General features: G+C 36.3%; 1 protein-coding gene across 2 annotated transcripts in view; it reads left to right on the forward strand.

The window, feature by feature from the left end:
* The first annotated feature begins 1,920 nt into the window (after window positions 1-1,920).
* The window catches only part of LOC101739616 (collagen alpha-1(XVII) chain), a 90,208-nt gene continuing 70,685 nt past the window's right edge, over window positions 1,921-21,443 (forward strand). For both annotated transcript variants that reach the window (XM_021352418.3, XM_021352419.2), the window contains exon 1: window positions 1,921-2,106. In XM_021352418.3, the coding sequence (XP_021208093.2) occupies window positions 2,096-2,106 (11 nt within the window). In that variant the 5' untranslated portion in view covers window positions 1,921-2,095. The remainder of the gene's footprint in view (window positions 2,107-21,443) is intronic.

Consider the following 21,443-nt stretch of genomic DNA (forward strand, 5'->3'; position numbering starts at 1 on the left):
TTTTTTCACTTAGTTTTATTTGGTAAAGTTATAAAATAGAGAATTATAGACTTGACATATTACATTTGAAAAGTTCGATCGGGTAAGTTTGTTTTAAGCAAAATATTGGTGGTACTTTATAAGAACGCAAGATTGGTAGTTGAAAGAAAATGCTTATACTATTCATTACAAGACATCACAATATGTTATAATGTAGATACTTGACACCAGCTTAACGGTGAGTCTGTATGATCTTCTAAAGTAAAAAAAACCGTGACGAGAACAGCAATAATTAATTCATAGCTATCGTTTTGTCTCCGCTCTCCTCGAGTGCTCTTACTAGTAAATACTAGACAACGTCGCTTCACTGATATTGGCAGCGTTACATATTTTCCTAGCTCACTTTCAAATTTCTAACCAAGAAGTCCCCGGCTGTGTACTTAAGGTTTTTAGGTTCTTGGGTTAGAATAGGCCCTAAGTACTAGTATTACATACTCGTCACGTGCTTATTCTTCTCGAATGAACGTTTGAAGCTTTCATAGTATATTTGAGAAACAGCAAACCTTTTACAAAGCACAATCCTTTCTGGAGATTCAATTAGTGGGTATCGATAGGATTTCGTTGGTTATAATATCATCAAAACGGCGTAATACTCAAGGAAATTCATTCAGAATGATCAAAATGATAGTCGGACGTAGCGCAAGAATTTTCATAGCAGGTTCATTTCACGTGCAAATCAAAATAAACTATAACTTTGCTTTGAATTTGTTAGTATTACCGTAAATTTAGCCATAAAGGAAGCTTGACGCTGTCATTTTATGCCAAGAGCTGGTGACTTATTTTGCCAACAGCATGTACAGATGACCTCAAGATTCACCAAGCACACGACTGCGTCGCGTCCAAAATAGGGCACGATGTCGTACATACCAGTGGAGAATCACAATACACTACCATCCGTAAGAATACTAAAATTTTAAAATGCGTAATTTCAAAGTAAATTTACTACTTTACATTAATATTTCATTTCACTGAGTATTCGGTACTATTTCCTACTAGATGCAGGTCAAACACTATAGCTTATACTACATAGTTAAGATGAGGATTTCCATTTAGTTTAATATGCAATGAAATTATTCGGCTGAGCACGTTTAGGAAATGTAAAGTTGCAAAAATATATACAACTGAAGAGATAAATGTTCTGCTTGTAAATAATATATATCATTTTACAGACTGCATGTGAAATCAACAATGGCATGGGTAAGTTGAATTCTGAAATTGTTTCGGCCGATCTGAATTTCCTTTGAGGGCTTTAATGTCGTTTATTAGTTCGTGTTTTGCAATACCTCTCTCATAAGCTCGAGACATAAGGTCGGTTGTATCAATTTAAGATAATTCAATAATAGCCCTTTCGTCAGCTAAAATAAGTACGTTTTCGGTTTGAATTTTTGGTCAGACTTCCAACGTTTTGATGCTGAGAAGAAATTATTTGTTTCGTGTTCTCTCTTTGATTCAAGTATCATTAATAATTAAATGAAAATTATTTAGTATTTACGTGAAATTTAATGTTGGTTTACAATTCAAATTCAAAAATACTTGTGAAGCTCATGAATAATCATTTACATTTTGTGCTAAATAAATTATTTTAAATTATAATAAAATAAACAAAACAGACGTATTACTATTATTTATGTCCAAAAGCATTAAAAAAGTCTACTAAAATGATTCAGTTAAAATGTTAAATTTTATTTTCTACGGAAAACCTTTTTGACTCATATGCAAATAATTATTTTTATATTATAATACCATAGTGAATTTAAATTTTAAATAATCGAAACTTTACTCGACTACTAATAGACTATTCAAATTGAATTAAACTTAAATCTATTGATTCAGGAATCTGTGCTACGAGTAATAATATAAACTGTAGCGCGCCGCGTAGCCAGTGCCGCCGCGGCATCGTAGCGAGGTGGACGCCGCACTACGCCGCTACGGAGCGCGTATCATTGTGATATTCCGTAGTGCGTATCGTTACAATCATAACCGTGTTCTGTGACCGTGTCATTGATGTGATAATCTATTTCACTTTCGTACGTATTACTGAATAAGTGTTTTGTGTATGTACCAAGGGTAATTGAAGGCTTTTGTTTTATTCTCCGGTGTCTTAGTGAAGCGCTTGAAACTAATGGTCTGTTAAGATAGACGTTAAAAGGGTATTCTGAGTTATGAGCCGTTTCAAGTTCTCAAATTTCATAAATCCGGTCCGGTTATCTTGTCATAAATTATCTTAGGTTTTACGTTCGCGGCTCTGTTGGAATATATTAAAGGTACAAAAGATAAGTTAAACTCAAGTGTATTTTTTTTTTTATTTACGACAAAAAGTTTCGCAGTGTTCTTATACTCAAAACATAAGGCTTATATTTACGAATGTGATTTGAAAGTATTTTTCAAGCAGTTTGATTAGAGCTGTCTAATTGAAAACTCGCCCGTATTCTAATTTTATGACCGCTAATGAACTTTAAATTAGAAATAATTATCTTTCTTCATTAAAATGTTAGATTTGTGTATTTTAAAAAAAATATTTGTTTTGCATTATCGATTATTTCATAGATTCCGAAAAAAAATTCATTGATATTTAATTTAACTATAAGATAAATGTCGAGAAATATATTATGTTTGTCTTTCTTAGGGTTTTGTGGCATGTCGTCACAAATTGTTTTTTTTAAATTTTATACACATCTATTTATATGTGAGATATTACGCATGTACGTAAACTAAATGCAGTCTATGAGCTATACAAAAGTATACTTTAATAAACAAAAAAGAAAAAAGAAAATTTTAACGGATATTTTTTTAACAACACTTGTTGGGACACGTTATTCATTATTCATAAAAGTTGGACACGACTATTTAACTATGGCAGGGGTGAATCAATTTAGGGACAATTATAAACTCTTCTCTTTTCTATTATTTACCGAACACGTACTTTACCATATTTTTAAATGGTCTAGAAATTAAATGGTGGTATAAAAAATAAAGATTCGCACTATCTGTTATGCCAATAATAAAATATAACAATTTACTTACAACTTACTTACAATTTGAAACTTACTATGACTATATATATATACTATAACTATATTACTTACTATGAAAACTAAGGCGTTACCTCTGACTTCAGTAGCTTCGGATTGAAGAGCACGACAGTCTATATTTGAAGTGAAATATTCGTCTACCATCTTGTAAATAAAAAATTTAAAAGTCACTTCACTTTCACCTAATTCGTGTCCCATAATTAACGGCAACACGCAAATCATTTCCTAACAAATTAATCGGATAGTTTAGGGACTTATAATTAAGTCGGAAATTACTGAAAATAAGTTGTTTCTAAATACATAATTTAGTTTATTTGCGGAATAATAATTTTAGTTCCTTCATTTAATGTTTCAATTAACCTTGTCGTTGATCCAGTCGTCGTTTGGGTTTTTTAGTAAAGGAGATCTGATACAACAAAAAAAAATGGTCCAGCTAAATTTAATTAAAAATATCAACTTTTGCATGCCAATAGAAAAATAAATCGTCTGCAATTTTATATAACGGAAAATATCTTCATAAGCAATTTCATAGTATTTCACTGTCAAACAAAGTCGCTTTCTCTGTCCCTATATCTGTCTGTCCCTATGTATGCATAAATCTTTAAAACCACGCAACGGATTTTGATGCGGTTTCTTTTAATAGATAGAGTGATTGAAGAGGAAGGTTTATATGTATAATAACATCCATTAAATAGTGGAGAAATCAATAATAAATTACAGTTTCCGAAGCGAAGCGAGGGCGGGTCGCTAGTGTAGGATATATTATTATGAAACGCCGCTTGGTGAAGTAGAATCGCGACTCACGTTTCGTACGCTGATGGTAATACACTAAAAGCACTAGAACACACTAGGTAATACACTAGAATACACTAGACTAATAATCGTAGAGAGCTTTAACTCAATATTGATGAGTTTATCAGTAGCTATCCAAATGTTAAGTTATCCTCCTTAAAGCTGGCCATCGACTTTAAAAAAATAAGATACAATAAGTTCGTACCCATTCTTGAACCTTAGACCTCTTAATGAGATGTACCTATGATATCGCTTGGGTCACGAGCTGTGAATAAATTTAACTTACAATTAAATATGAATTGCAGATTTGATGGATTTAAGTTGACCTAATTTGCAAGATACTTTGCTAGATTGACGGACGGATAAATAAAAGTGATGCGCTGGAAAGGTAGCGATGAAGAGTATGTACGACACAAAATATTATAATGGATTGAATTGTCAGTGAATTATTAACCAATTTCCGCAGTAACTTCGATAAGATGAACAAATATTTAATTTATACATGCTAAGTTTCGTGAACTGAAGTAAGCCCGGATATTTTAAGTCGTATTCGTTCGAAATCAAATCAAGAGATGCAAAGTGAGATTCCAATTCACCAAAGTGATTCCATCGGAACGAGTTTCGATACAATCGCTTCTTTTGGGTGACGTGTCATTCAATTTTGAATTCCATCGGCTATCTTGATTCAGTTAACGATTTCGAAGCGGATTTTTGGTTGATTTGTTGACGTTACGATAAGAAAATTGCGGTATACCTACGAATAAATATTTATTCGTAGGGTACAATGAATTATTATTATTTTAGTGATGTACAAATTAATGTACGGAATATCTTGAGACTCTTCTAACACAGCTGTCTACTGGACAGTTAAATATATATAGAGAGAGAGAGAGTATTCTTTATTGTACACCAAAAAACAAATAAACAGTGCGATACATTAAACACAAAAAAGTACAATTGGCGGTCTTATCGCTAAGAGCGATCTCTCGGCGGACAAGAATCATTTGGAAACGAACTACGCGCGGTGTACCAATCCAGTGAAATACATATTATTATATGTACACATACATATACACATACATACATACATACATATATCCGTGTAATGTATTAAAGAATAATACCAATTATTAAAAAAAAAAAATTAAATTTTACTTCTTTACATAAATAAGATATATCGACTGAGAAAGATAATAAAGCAATATAGAGTAGTAATACTTCGTGATTTAGTTAAAATAACACTCGAAATTTTGCATTTGTTAGGACTTCCCAAATGTCCAACGTACTGAAAACTATTACGTGTTTTTAATATAATTTATTCACGAATTTGCTTTTTAAATTTATTACATGTGAACAGAGACGTTTTCTCGCGTCTTTTTACTATTACAACCCCAAAGGACCTCTCGAGTCCGCACGGGTAGGTACCACCGCCCTGCCTATTTCTGCCGTGAAACAATAATGCGTTTCGGTTCGAGGGGCGGGGCAGCCGTTGCAACTATACTGAGACCTTAGAACTTATACCTCAAGGTGGGTGGTGCATTTACGTTGTAGATGTCTATGGGTTCTAGTAATCTCTTAACACCAGGTGGACTGTGAGCTCGTCCAACCATCTAAAGAATTAAAAAAAAAACCTAATTATATTTTGTCATTTTCGCAAAACGTTGTTAGAAATTGTGAAGTTTATTTGATATTTTAACATTCAAGTTACGACTTAAACTAAACGTTAGCTGCTAGAGTCAGAGCCCTTTCAGTTTAAAGGGTTATTTGGACGCGAAAACTATTGCAACTAGTCGAAAGAACAATCTAATTTGCATGAAGTTAGTATAAAATCTATATTGGCAATTTAAGTTCATTGCAAGCGATATAAAGTTAGTTAGTGACTGGGGTTACACAATATTAAATTTGATGCAAAATTCATTTATTTTTTATTAAAAGTTACATTGAGTGTGGATATGAATTTTTTTGGAATCTGCCGGCACGACAATTCTAATGAGTGTCTAAAGATTAACAATTCACAAACATATTCGTATGAATTGTTTGAAAAGTTGCCGATAATAATAGAATAATAATAATGAATTGTTTTAGTAAAACTTTTACTCGAGTTTTTCAATAATCCATAACCTCATAGGCAGATAAAGGTAAGCCTGAAATATTTAACATCGAATTATATTATTAGTTTTGACACATATCTCACATTAAATACACAATTATTCTAATTACTACCACGAAGCTGCCATGCGTTCGACCCTTATAAATACAAATGTTCGGAAAATATTAACGAAGGCATAGTATATATATATTTATTGCTTAGATGGGTGGACGAGCCCACAGCCCACCTGGTGTTAAGTGGTTACCGGATCCCATATACATCTACACCGTAAATGCGCCACCCACCATGAGATATAAGTTCTAAGGTCTCAAGTATAGTTACAACGGCTGCCCCACCCTTCAAACCAAAACGCATTACAGCTTCACTTCAGAAATAGGCAGGGCGGTGGTACCTAACCATGCGGACTCACAAGAGGTCCTACCACCAGTAAAATATATCCAATCCTTTAGATAAAGATTGAATCAGAAACATTACAACGCAATACCCACTAATTAAAACCCAAACCCAATGATTCATTAGGGTTTTTGATGCGTTATTGACATGACATGTAGCATTGGCCCGCAAAGTTTACTCCCGTAAAGTAAACATCGCTCTTATGTTCCGATTGTCACGTTTATACATCGCCGAGCACATCGACGAATTGAACCGAGTGAAAATTTAACATTCAATTATTTGCGTGTCAGTGAACTAAAGTGCTTGTTAGCGCCCCAGTTGTTTGATGGCGGTAAGGAATTAGTAGAACTGTATTTTTGTATTTTTAATGATTTTTTTTTTTCTACCTAATCTGGTCGTCTTGGGAGGCTATTCCAGCGAAACCTTAACTAGTAGGTGAGCTCACGGGGCTCAAACCTGACGACGTTGCTAACACGAACCCTAGCAAGAGCCGTGCTTCGCAGAATCTACCACCGGATCGGAAACGCGACCCACTGAGAAGATCCGGCGAGAAACTCAGTGGGCTGTGTCTGAGAGTTAATTTACTCGTCGAGCCCTTCGTCGCAAGCGTCGAATGATTAAATGAGAATAGTACAAGTAGTAAATGGTCTATGTATCAAGTTCCCTTTGTATGCCGGTTTAGGGGACCGGCCAGGGAGATCCAAGAAGACTGCGCGTAAGCTAATCTACACGGGTCTTGTGAAAGAAAAAACGGGGACAGGTACTTCGACAATGACTCACGTTGATTCTAACCGGTCTGGATATTTTGGGATACGTGCTAGAGGAATGGTCTATATGGATTTCGCATGACCCGTCGATTAAGAGGCCCAATATTCTCAATGCAAAGCTGGGGGCAAAGGAACGAGCCTTTGCCCCCAGCTTGCCTTGGTCGAATTCTGCTTCATCAAGTTGCTGAACGATAGCGTGTTCTAGATGATTCATTTTGGACATGCCCCGCCAACCCGTAGATGGAAGGCCGGTTATTTCCTCCTGAAAAATCATACTACATGATTATAATTTATTTAGCTTTCCTTTGATAAAATGGAAAATATGAACTTCACTTTGAATTATAAGATCGAAGTTTCAATTGCTCAACGCCTACCCCACTCTTCAAAGCGGAATGTAGGATTGCTTCACGACAGAAATAGATAGGGTGGTGGTGCGTACCCGTGTGGGTTCACAAGTAATTACGCAAATTATAATTTTGTGGGTTCGATTTTTATTACACAATGCTATTCCGTCCGTGGAAGTCGTGAATATTTGTTCAGTACGTATTTTATTAGCAAAATTGATACCTGCTTGCGGGTATCAAGCACTGGCGCAGTTGCATCGCTCGATACAAATACACCAGACGTATTATCCTTAGCTTTATCTTATCCTTAGCCACGACGACTTCGAAAGTATGTTGGAAACTAAATGAAACATAGTTTATTGCTCGCCCCTCGGTCGTATATGTATAGACGACACATTTCATGAATACTTCGTCGATATGACACAGACGGTTGTTATTTAATATTAGGGTTCGTTCGTTTTCTTTGGGATTGTGTACCGTCTTGGGTTGTTTATCTTATGAATGCGTTCGTACGAGTTTAATTAGAGGGAAAACCGAAGTTGTTTTTCATGAAGTATTATTGTTTCGATGGCATTTTTGTGCTTATTTGTGTGTGAAAGATAATATTTATTTTGTTTACTTAGTTTGATTTTAGACTCAAATTAAGTAACTTAAAAGCGTAGGTATGTTTTGTTTTTAGCAATACTTTCTTAAAATCTATACGAAGGTGCTCATGAAAACATTATATCATATTAAGTATAGATTAACAGTACAATACCATCTTAGTTTCCTTTATTTTAAGAAATCTTTATAGAAAAGAATTCCGGTATTGTTGTAGTAGACAGAGCTTGAAAAGGATAAGGGAGGTGCCTGAAACATCTTCCGAACAAGTCCTCAACATTTTGACCGCTCCGAAATAGGTCGTCCCGTTTCTGGATGATTAAAATACCCTGATCATATTTCTAACAATAGATACTCTTGCATATCTATTGTTATAATTCGTCTCTTAAGAGAGCACAGATTAAACAATGAAAGCGAAACATTTCTATGTTCTGTAGTAGGTACGTGAGTTGTTTAATTGAAGCAATGCCGACACTTAGATGAATGTTTTGGCAACTATGACAGTGGCGCTAACGAAATTAAATTAGATGCTTATACTAATTAGTTTCCGTTGGCAGATGAGATGTATCCAAACGCTTCGCTAGAAAGGAATAAGGTTAATTCTTATTCGCCTCTACTATCATGTCAACGAATTGGTAAGTCTGCTAATGACGGTTCAGAAAAAAGACGAAGCTATGAAAAAAGTCGAAGAAAAAGAAGAATTTTCCGAAGAAGAAGAAGCTATTTTCCGAATGTTTCCTTTTTTATGCATCTGTTGCCAATCGCAATAAAGGTACTAAACAGCAGAATATTCTTTGAGCTTTGTGATCAAACTAATATTTTAATGACAATTATTTAACTAGTAATATTAATGTGTAATGCTTTTATTGCGTAGATTAGCGAACGGGCTCAAGATCCACCGAATGTAAAGTAGTCATCGGAGCTCATAGTCAGCTCAACTCGAATGTCACTACCCAGTGTGTAACACACGAAGGCAAAATCTCAACTGCGTTGTATAACGGTTATCTCACCTTTCGAAGTGTAACCCATGACTGTTTCGCAGCAGAAATAAGACAAAACGGTGGTAGGTATACATGCGGGCCTACAATACACCACCAGATTGAAGAAGTGATATAATATTCAGAGAACGCTTCTACCCATTCTTTGGTGAATCTCTAAAGATGACCTTTAACAATGCCCATGGGAAAAAATAAGATGGTGCTATTCTAAACCGCTTGCCATCATTGATTAACAAAAATAAAGTCAATTCAAAATGCGAAAAAAACAAACTTTAATTGCGCGTTTGTTACGATAGATATTTATCATCATATATTCATCATATCATATCGGATATTCATCATTAATGAAATGATTCACAAACTCCATGGTGCCCATGTGTTTGTCTTCCAAGAAATCTATTAGAATAGACCACTACATATCGAGGGGTGAAAGGTGTTTGAACGACATTTTTGCAACTTTACAGGAGAGCCATTTCAAGTTTAAAATTAGGAAAAACAATCATAACAAAAAAAACTTCTTCAGCTATGAATGGGATAAACTTAATTGAAGTTCAATTAAAAACACGGACTTGTTGATACTAATACCAAATTAAAGGGCCTTTTCATGACAAGGATAAAGGTCAATATAACAAGGATATTTGGATTTTGTCCAACTAATACTTGTAAGTTGGTAACGAGAATCTTGAACATAAGTACACTTAATTTACAGCTTGTTCCATAAGCTACTTTGTCTACAATTGTAGGATAAAAATGTAATAAACGAGATATTGATTTCAGCTTATCCCCCTCTGTTTGGTTCACTGTTGCGTTGTCTAGACGTTGCCTCGATTGCTGTGCCATATATTCGGGTCTGACTTAGGATATTTGTTAGACACATTTGCTGTTGAGGGTCTGGGTGTACTTCACTCTTATTTCTGGACTCGAATAAAAATGCTGTGGTTATGAATGGAGTTTGTCACCGCAGGATTAAAAAGACGTAGGAATTCATAGAACATAAACATCGTTATGAGAAGGCTCAAAGTCACCCAAAGAGCAATGGAGAGGGCTATGCTCGGAGTTTCCCTGCGAGATCAAATCAGAAATGAGGAGATTCGCAGGAAAACCATGGTAACCGACATAGCCCAAAGGATTGCGACATTGAAGTGGCAGTGGGCAGGACACATTGCTCGCAGAAGGGATGGCCGTTGGGGCCAGAAAGTTCTTGAGTGGCAACCGCGTACTGGAAGACGTAGCGTGGGTAGGCCTCCCACAAGGTGGGCCGACGACCTATTGAGGTTCGCGGGGATCCGCTGGATGCAGGCAGCGCAGGACCGGTCTTTGTGGCGAGGCTTGGGGGAGGCTTATGTCCAGCAGTTGACATCTATGGGCTGATAGGAAACATCGTCAAGGTTTTTATAAAAGCGGTTCTATCTTGAATTTCGTTACGGCACGAAACATTATTCATAAAGAATGAAACTGATGTGGAGTAACAAAGTGAAGTAAATTGTTGAAATAATATTATACGTCAAAATATTTTTGGAGTTTACTCCTTTAGAATCGATTTACATATATAGGCCCGGGGTATGAAAATTATGGGGACCAAAATCGTACTAGCATGTCACACGAAATGCGTTATGCGCCTGATTGGCTCCTGATTGCGTGATGCGTGCGCGCGCCAATCAGGAGCCAACGCGCGGCCGCGTTATCGCAGGTGACGCCGGGCTGCTGCGCCGGCAGTCCGCCACAAAGCCTCGTACTGATCGCGCGTTTCTCTCATTATTGTATTTTCATATATTTGTTAGTCGTTTGTTTTGTGTCTCGTTAATTTGTTAATAATCTGTAGTGTATCGTGTTGTCGTAATATAGAACTATTTCTCGTATTGTTTCGTTTAATTTTTTATATCCAGTAAACTCCAGTCGTGCGTCGGAGCGGACACACACACTTTTTATTTTCTATGAAATCTACTTAAATGCAAATGACTCCCTAGAAATACTTCACACGTTTCTCTTCTATTTTCATCCTCAGTAATCTTTTAGGATTTTAATTATGTTTTTTAAACAAATGCAGGTAAAAAGTTCTAATAGTTTTTACAAGTCTAGAGCCGTAACTATTCCCAAAGAACACGTCTTTAAGTACTGATTATAGGATAAAAGTTACATTTAAACAAGTTTTGGCGTTGTTGTATAGGCGAACTTCAGAGGCGTGAAGCCAATAAATTATACGCGTTATAAATTTGACCGTTGGGAACCCTTCATAACGAAGATACATAAAATTTTCTCACGTGCGAAGGGGCTTTATGTTCCAATTTTTATTATTTCATCGAACTAAAATATTTTTTGAGATATAGAAAAACAAAACGGTTTTAAAGATAATCTAATTTCGTTCTTTGTGTTTTGTTTTATTTAACTCGGTGGGTTATTTTAATTATTGATTGGATCAATTGAAAAAAATAGAAAATTTAGTTTTTGATATTTGAAACTAGTTTAAAACACTGACAATCTCTATGGCCATAGTAGGGAAAACGGTCTTAAGACAACTTATTTGAGTTCGGTAAGCGTATCAATCTAATCAGGGTGTGATAATCGTAGTCAGCGTTCGATTTTATTGTAATCTACAACAGTGATTTGATTCATCCTGCGAATCAAAATTACAAAGTCATTGAAATAAACTAAGCTAATAAATCAAAAAGACAGGATTATTTAATTGATCAAAATATTTCCTGTAACACGAGTTTGGGTGCTATATAACACTTGAATGAAAGCTACTGGATTCGTATGATCAGTCATAATATGTCTTCACTGCGAAACTTTCCTTGATCCGAGTCTATCGTACATTTTTTTCTTCGAAATCAAAGCAAATTACTCGGACGTCATTCATACAATCAGTCCAGATCGGACGTTGGCTCGTAAATTGTCTCCACAATGGTTCCTCACTATGTCTTTCACGATCATATAACATCTTACTTATCGACCTCGGATCTGCTGACTAAGGTCCGCTGCGATTCGTAAGAGCTGCCTTGAATAATGCGCTATTCCTTGCAAGATTTGGGTTCGGATCCGCCTCGGGCATATATTGCGGCAATTGAGTCTCCGAGATGTCGTATTGCAGAAAATATTGGATTTTTTTTTGTGTGTGCGTTTCCCTTGTCAGATTATGTTGAAATAGTTTTTTTTTTTTCGGGTAACATTTAATACTGTTGTGTGGCACATAAATTCTTCTGTGTAATAAAATAGTTATTTTTTAGTGCAACATTGGATTTTATGCGTATCATTTCAATAATATACAACAGAAACTATCTAGTTTCTGAATTCCTTTTCAGTCAGCCAATTATGGTGAGTCATGGCAACCAAAATGTTCAGATACTGTTTCTTTATTAATTCTATTATAACTATTCTTGAAACCACTTGCTCGCAACGTTATTTTGTTACTATAACTGAAGCCTCTTTATAACAGACTAGCGGCCGCTCCGGCTCCGCTCGGGACTTTAACAAAAATTTAATAAAAGAACACTTATTGCGGCCTAACTATAATAGTTAGATATATGCTGTTGCGACACTTTTTGTAAATAATAATGTGTTCTACAAAATCGTAGTACACATTTTATTCTATCAATAGTTTTCGCAGAGCACATGATGTATTTTAAGTATTTTTTTACACCTTGGGTTACATCATTGGAGTTTTAGTAAGGATCCCTCATTTTTTTTAAATATTATAGCCTATGTCACTCGGGAATAGTGTAACTTCTAAACAGTGAAAGAATTTTTCAAATCGGTTCAGTAGTTTCGGAGCCTATTCAATACAAACAAACCAACAAATGTTTCCCCTTTATGATATTAGTATGGAAAACTTAGAAGATAAATCGGATGAACGACCTTGCAATATTAAGAACCAAAAAAAAAACATAATTTACCCTCTTAGGGGTCAATGTTGGTAAAAACGCCGATATATGTATAGATATATTTTAAACCAGAAGTAGGTAGGTATATAAAATTGTGTTCTTCTTGCTTTACAAACAATGGACTACCATTTATTCTACAACTATTAATTCCTTATTTTATGTTAGAGGTTAAATTTCTAAAAATACTTCACTAACGAAGTAAGTTCATAGTACATAAAAGGCATCAACTACCAAAATTTCAAGCTACACAGGCCTAGTTAGGAGTAGTAATTACATTTATATGTATAGGCTGAAAGGTCCGATGCATGCATGGCACGCATTCTATGGATTCACCTTATTATTGGTGGTAGGACCTCTTGTGAGTCCGCACAGGTAGGTATCACCACCCTGCCTGTTTCTGCCGTGAAGCAGTAATGCGTTTCGGTTTTAAGGATGGGGCAGCCGTTGTAACTATACTTGAGACCTTAGAACTTATATCTCAAGGTGGTTGGCGCATTTACGTCGTAGATGTCTATGGGCTCCAGCAACCACTTAACACCAGGTGGGCTGTGAGCTCGTCCACCCATCAAAGCCATAAAAAAAAAAATGTAACGTTGTCTTTAATAAAGTTCAGAAACTAATTTCCAGTTTCACTGTATTTCAGATTTGTCTCTTCTGTCTTGGAGATAACGTTTCCGTAACAATGGGCTGAAAACCAGCTACGTGAGAGTCTTGGATAAGTTTATTGGAATTGTCTAATTGGTTTGCTCTGTCGGCTTCATCTGAAGATTCAGTATCCAACTAGAGTAGGTAGGTAGCTCTTATTCATGTTGGATAACTTACAGCCAGCTTAAACATAAGAGCTTAATCAGTAGCTATTAACGGCCAGTAACAAGTTTCCGCAAACGGTTCAATGAACGTATACTCGTAGAGTGACAGAAAGTTTAATGTTAAAATTTAAATGAATGAATATTTAAATTTATATAAAAAAAAAATTGTACATTAAATAAAATAATATCTATTGACAGTGCTTCGTGTAAGTTTCGTAAAATTCAGAACATACAAAAACCTTTTGGAATAAATATTAAAACGGTAATTATCCTACCTGCCCCCACTTCTACTTTCAATCTAAATAACGGGTTGAAATTGTTCCTGCCCAGTAAACAAACAAAATTTCACTGGTACACTTTGTTGAACATTCAAATTACCTCTCTGGTTAGTGACGCGAATAACGTTATCTTTCTATTGTGACCGACTGAGTTCTTCACGCTTTGGAAACAATTTTGACGTGACTATTTTTATGGAAACGTTTCTGGGTGATGAAATTCTTGGAAAATTCGTTTTTTTTTTGTTATTTTCTTTTGTTTGTTTACAGGAATTGGAATTTGGTCAACTTTTAGCGTTTTGTACGATAAAATACCTAGTTCCAATGATTGGCATTCGTAAAAAAATATTAGGGAGTATTTTGTACAGTGGGAACTCAAAGTTTAATTTTGCACTGACAGCAAGGAAATTAAGTTAAAAGTCGTTAATTGTGTCACGAACACCTTGGGGATGTTTAGTACAAAAAATGTGTATAGATGGATTACATTAAATCGAGTAACTAAATACCTTCTCCGTTTGTGAGAAATTACAACAATTCAAATACCTAAAGATTACATGTTTATTAATACAAAGTGTGTAGGGTAGTCCCAAGATTCTTTGATCATGTTTATTGCCGGATATTAAATCCTCGAGCTTATTACAATCCTTCAGAATAAAGACGAAATGTAGGTCCCCACTGAACGCCTATATCCTGTCCTAGGAAATAAGCAGGAAATATTTGTAAGGAGACTATCTTCCATGTTTTCGTAGAGTGATTTTTTGATCTGAATAACACATTAAATAACAAATTGTAGGTAAATAAAAAGATTTTGTGCAGAATTATTTTCAATTCAACGAATTCAAAGAAGGGGAATCAGACACAATAAAAAAGTGAAGAAAATCCCAAAGAAAAACTCAATGTTGATTTTGTACACTAATGTAAAAATGGACGTTGAAGCAGTTTTTTTTTATCTTATTTTAATTCTTAGATAAGCGTTATTCATGGGATAAAATACAAGATACGCAATAAAATAAAATGTTTCACGAATAAAATGGTTTAATTGCTTCACTTACTTTTTCAGTTAGGTTAAAATTTGAATTATTTGATATCTTTTCAATTATGACGAATAATCTGCGTGTAATTCTATGTAATACTCATGTCATCTATATTATGAGGACCTCTTTGGGAAATAACAATATAACAATGTGCTCACAATGAAAAGGCATAGTAGGATCGGTTTCATTCAATTAACATCATCTTCCTTTTTAAACTATGTACATAAATCCACGACAATCCTAGAAATGGATACAGCTGTGAAATTTACCTGTGTGGGTAACCGCAAGTCTTCCAAGCAGTAGATAAAGGTGGCCAGGATCACATACTTGTGTGGCGAGTGGACAAGTCAACTCGCACATCTCAACGCAGCACAGAAATCATACGATTTTACGTCACATCAGGTGATCCGAGTGCCGTGTGCAAAGACTGTGAAACCACGCCCCCTGCAACATCTTATTAAATTTGTCGAAGTGGTAAAGACACAAGATAGCCACGCATCGAAACTCAATACGAGCTATTTGCAACCAATGGATCAATCATATCCACCTACGGTGACCTGCCTCTTACGCTGGACTTAGGACTATGTCGTAGTTTCACTTGGCGTTTCGTCGTAGCAGATGTGACGAAGCCTATCATCGGTGTGGACTTCCTAGGTTACTATAGCCTACTAGTGGATTGCCGCAATCAACGCCTGATCGATGGCATTACAGCACTTACTGTTGCCGCACCAGCAAAGGATTCAACAGAGGCACTTTCATCCGTTCGCACCACTACGGACAACTCAGTATACCATCAACTGCTGAGAGAGTATCCAGATGTCACCCGTCCTGCCGGTAGACCTAATAACGTCCAGCATTCGACTGTCCACCACACCTGCATATTCTGAGAAATATGCATTGAACTCAGGATAATACTTTTTTATTGCTTAGATGGGTGGACGAGCACACAGCCCACCTGGTGTTAAGTGGTTACTGGAGCCCATAGACATCTACAACGCAAATGCGCCACCCCTTGAGATATAAGTTCTAAGGTCTCAGTATAGTTACAACGGCTGCCCCGCCCTTCAAACCGAAACGCAATACTGCTTCACTTCAGAAATAGGCAGGGTGGTGGTTGGTATCTACCCGTGCGGACCAGTAATTACGCAAATTATAATTTTGCGGGTTTGGTTTTTATTACACGATGTTATTCCTTCACCGTGGAAGTCAATTGTGAACATTTGTTAAGTAAGTACGTATTTCATTAGAAAAATTGGTACCCGCCTGCGGGCTTCGAACACCGTTGTATCGCTAGACACGAATGCACCGGACGTCTTATCCTTTAGGCCACGACGACTTCTAGAAATATTTTAAACTTTTCAATATATTATACGTTTTTTTAACTTCCTTTATAAGGAGGCGTGCATAGTCCGACATCGCTGGTTTAGGACATCAGCAATGCCAGCGATTCATCCAAACCACTGCCCGCTGCAAAATTTACTTTTTTTAATCTGATTAAATAATAATATTATGTATAGACAACGAACTACGATACATAAGATTACAATGATTAAAGTCATTGTTATTTTTGCTTTTAGCACCCCACGAATTTTTACAATTAAACCTTTTTTTCCTAAATCACAAATATTTTTGAAACTTTAGTAAATTCTTTTCTACTTTTTAGTACAGCTGGCTAGCAACAAAATCATGTTTTTCTTTTTAAGTGTCATTTATACAGTAAAGAGCCAGAGTTAGAGTAAATACAAAACAAGCAACTAAATACTACTTGTAGCTATAGCTTCAAGGCCTGCAGTACACGATTAAGGCTGTAACGGAAAACGATCGAGTTCTCTGATAGATGTTGGTTTTATCACAGTCACGCAAAGCCTATATTGGAATGTCGTAGGCCACTGATTACATAGATAGACCATTATTACGTAAGCGTTTCTTTACAATGACCAGTTTGTTTGTTGAACGTGCCGTGAAGTGGCTGTTATGTTTTATGTCTTCTATAAAACACTCAGTCAAACAATATAATAGTGAATTCAATGTTATAGTAGCTGGGCCCAAGTACTTTTGCAAATATCTATGTTTGTCGATACCTCGAAGATAATAATATCCTCGAAGATTGGCGTTTTCCATTCAAAGGCTGCTTTTCGTAGGCTAACAGGCATGTTATGTGGGTAGACAGAATTTTTTTTTTAAGAATTAACTTCCGATAAAAGAAGTGCGCAGCTCACCACGCTAAGACCTTCTGAAGTATCCGATTTATTATTCTTGCATTATATTTTTAGTGTCGCTCTTTTGGGTTTCAATCACAACGGTAGGAAGTTTTCACTACTGTAATCAGATTTTTTTTCCACCTTACATGGTAAGGGCCTCTAGCATGCCGTGCTTGCATGCTACGTCAGTAAATACGTACCTGACCTGCTGAGGTTAGATGATTACACATGTTATAGAGGGGAGCGATCGAATTGTCCTATAGATGGTGGTTGTAACGCTGTCACGCAAAGTTTGTTTGCATTATTCCGTTGTGATTAGATTTTATTGGATCGGTATGAAGTAAATACAATCTTTAGTGCTTTAAAACTAATCTATACGTAATAATTTGATTGATAGATGTGTTGAATGAAGGTGAGTGAAGTGTGCATTAATAGAGGTCTTTTAAACCTACACCAGGGTCGCAAGTTCTCTGGCATTGTCCAAATTCCTCTTTAAGCATAAGAACAGACCTGTCACATGCACGGTGAATTGGTGTATTCGTTGAAATTATTCTCAAAACATCAGAAAGCAGATTATCAAGGCATACGTGATCAAACTGCTTGTTTACTAAATTTAAAATGTAGATACCCTCATAAAAATACCCCTTTTAAATCTTATTACCTCCTAAGACATGTAATAAAACGAAGCGTAAAAGGTTACAAGCTAAATAAGCTTAAAATTTGGCTACGTACCCAACGAAGACCCCTTTTTGTTTACATTCAAACGTTTCCGGGTAGGCCTGAGAAACGCAACCTTATCTTTGGTAAACTCTCGATCTGACCGAGATAAGCACATCTGTTACGTAACGATATCGAGAAAAACAGTCGAACCATCCCTCCCGCTTCTATTACGTATGCGTACAGCCTTCGTTCATCCGGGACCGGGTTTTTCATACCGATATATTATGTAGAATCTATTATGTACCCAATTAGGTCCATAATTTAAATATGTTGATGGTGTAGGTGTACCTGCTGACTCATTTGTGTTTTGGTAAATTATAAACGTGCCCATAAATGAATTATGAGAGATAATTTGAGGAGTTTAGGTGAAAATATTCCAGTTTTGTATTGGAATTTAAGGTAAGCGTTGATTTAAATCATTTGTTCCAATTTGATGTGCGAGAAAGCCTGCTAAAGTAGTTAAAACTGCAGTCTTGTTTTTAGGCTGGCAACAGCATTCACGTGGTACATATGAGATCCGATGACAACTTAGTATTGGGTGGACTTAGTATTCAGTTTGGAAATGATGTAACAATAATAATTAAAATACGTACATGTAATATTGTGAACTGAAGTCGGATTTTGAAGGTTTTATTAAGGTTTGGAAAAATAAAATACTACCCACATTTTTGAATTAGTATTTTTTATTTTTTTTTGTATATATGTATTACTTTTTCAATTTTAAACTATTATTATGACAAAAATACCTTATTTAGCATCTAAACTTCGAGTTCCTGATTTCCTTTCAAATATAAATCAAACCGACCGATCTGCACCAAAAACTAATACCAGAACATTGATCGGATAATTGGACAAAAACTAAAGTTTCCTAGTTCGTGCCGACGTCTTAAGCCTCGATGAAACATGAGAGGCATTCTCGCAAGCTCCCTTTCAGATAAGCCGTATCCTATATCTGTCCCTTGCCAGACGATACGTGTTATTTGTACCTTCGGGCCTTATTTTAAAATCAATTACCGGGCAGCGATTTTGATTGAATTCTGCTTTTTATTGACATTGGTGAACAGATAAATTCACCTTGTGCTAGGTAGCTTAGTATAGTGACGAATGGAGACTAGTTGTTTATAGACAGCACAATATGGTAGGACCTCTTGTGAGTCCGCACGGGTAGGTACCACCACCCCGCCTATTTCTGTCGTGAAGCAGTAATACATTTCAGTTTGAAGGGCGGGGCAGCCGTTGTAAGTATACTGATGCCTTAGAACTCACAACTCAAGGTGGATGGCGCATTTACATTGTAGATGTCTATGGGCTCCAGTAACCACTTAACATCAGGTGAGCTGTGAGCTCGTTCACCCATCTAAACAATAAAAAAATGAAGATTATCATTTACCTTTAGGTTGGTGTTTTCTGCTTTCCAAGACGATCGCACCCCAAACCCAACTCCACTTAAATTCAGCCCTTCTTCAGCAGGCAGCCTACAGAGGAATTCGCCCTTATGACCGTCACGTGTCCTGTAACGTGGCACGACGACCCTGATGGTTCCAAGATGATGGTCATTGATGTGCTGATGCCTTACGTTATGTATTGCTCAGTCACGTTGGTAATGCCAGGGTCACGGCCAATTAAATATACATCCACATCCGCGTTGTGATGTCTATTAAATATTGTTATAATTAAATTCAGAAATGATTCGACAAAATTCTGTCGACAATAATACTTCAACGAAATTACCGAAACAAATTTCACTCCGTTTTCATTACACCGACAAAATGATAGATACATCGTACGACCTATCTATTAAATAAGAACCCAATGATTCAATATTTGTTCAATCCCTTGGGTCCTTAGGTAAGCTTCTGTGTGTAGGTAAAGAGCAGGGCCGGAGGTGGGAGTCAATTTTTTTTATTAGTCCACGTTGGCAGAAAGGTAAGTGGCCCAAATTGAAACGGCAGACAATTATATCCACTTTAAAGCTGAGTGTGAGCGTCATTAAGCACGCTTCACGTTGAGCGTCTGAGTAAGATTTCAGTAAGCTGATCACTCTAAAAAGTTAGTTAGGTCTTTTAGGAATGATTTTTAGTTTCAAATTAGAAATTATTTAAAAAAAAGTCTGAAAAGATGGTTTTAAACTAAACCTTGTTCGTGTGTATGTTTCTTTAATTGTCTGCCCTTTCAAGTATTAAAGAAAGAGAATTAGACCATGGTTTAAGTTCTTCGACACCCATCAATATGGTCTTATGATCTCACGGCTCATCTGGTCTAAAATGTCTACCCGAACCCATAGACTTTCACAGTCTCTTTGGGGTATGTATCCTTAATTGCATTGTATAACGGATATCCCATTTCTCAAACTAGAACGCATGACTACTTCTATAAATTTGAAGAGATATTTTTATGCCTGCTTTGCCATATGTCGGAGCTTCTAAATTTAGTAAAACTCTCGTATGGTAGGTATCAGAACCAGTGGTCACCATAAGAGTCAAACGCCATAGCTCCAGTTCAGCGATTAGTCTATAAGCAAGATGAAAAGAAACCGAATTCAACTGTTGACCTTACAAAACCCCCTACGTAGTAGTACCTAGAAAATATTACCAATAAATAAAACATTTTCACGATTTCTGAATCCGGACCCGTTGCAGCAAGGGTAATTGTATATCAACTTCTCGGATAGCCTCAGAGGCAAAAAGAACTGTCACTAACAACGTTCGTTCGACGTAATTGAAACACAATAAATGCTTCCGTTTTGTACAAATATTTCGGACATGTTTCATTATAAGACTAGGCGTTTTTGCTTAGGCTATTTAAGTTAGGATAGGCTGAAATGTAGTTTATCAGGCCGAGAATAATAAGAACATTATAGTCCTCATCTGTACTGGCTAATTTGGTAATGTGTCCCGTCCAAAAGCAAACTGTCCATGACATAGAAGAGCGTGCATTATGGCTGATGATGGAAAAGCCTTAAAAAGCCTTGAGGTCGTCCTGGCCTAAAGGATAACACGTCTGGTGCATTTGTATCTAGCGATGCAACGGTGTTCGAATCCCGCAGGCGGGTACCAATTTTTGTAATGAAATACGTACTTAACAAATGTTCACGATTGACTTCCACGGTGAAGAAATAACATCGTGTAATAACAGTCAAACCCGCAAAAATTATAATTTGCGTAATTAGTGGTGGTAGTGAGTCCGCACGGGTAGGTACCACCGCCCCGCCTATTTCTGCCGTGAAGCAGTAATGCGTTTCGGTTTGCAGCGTGGGGCAGCCGTTGTAACTATACTGAGACCTTAGAACTTATATCTCTAGGTGTATGGCGCATTTACGTTGTAGATGTCTATGGGCTCCAGTAACCACTTAACACCAGGTTGGCTGTAAGCTCGTTCACATATCTAAGCAATAAAAAAAAAGACTGCAAGTTTTTAATCAAGGGCTCTTTAAAAGTGAAGCTAATTATTA

This window comes from Bombyx mori, chromosome 11, assembly GCF_030269925.1.
Source record: "Bombyx mori chromosome 11, ASM3026992v2".
Taxonomy (NCBI): domain Eukaryota; kingdom Metazoa; phylum Arthropoda; class Insecta; order Lepidoptera; family Bombycidae; genus Bombyx; species Bombyx mori.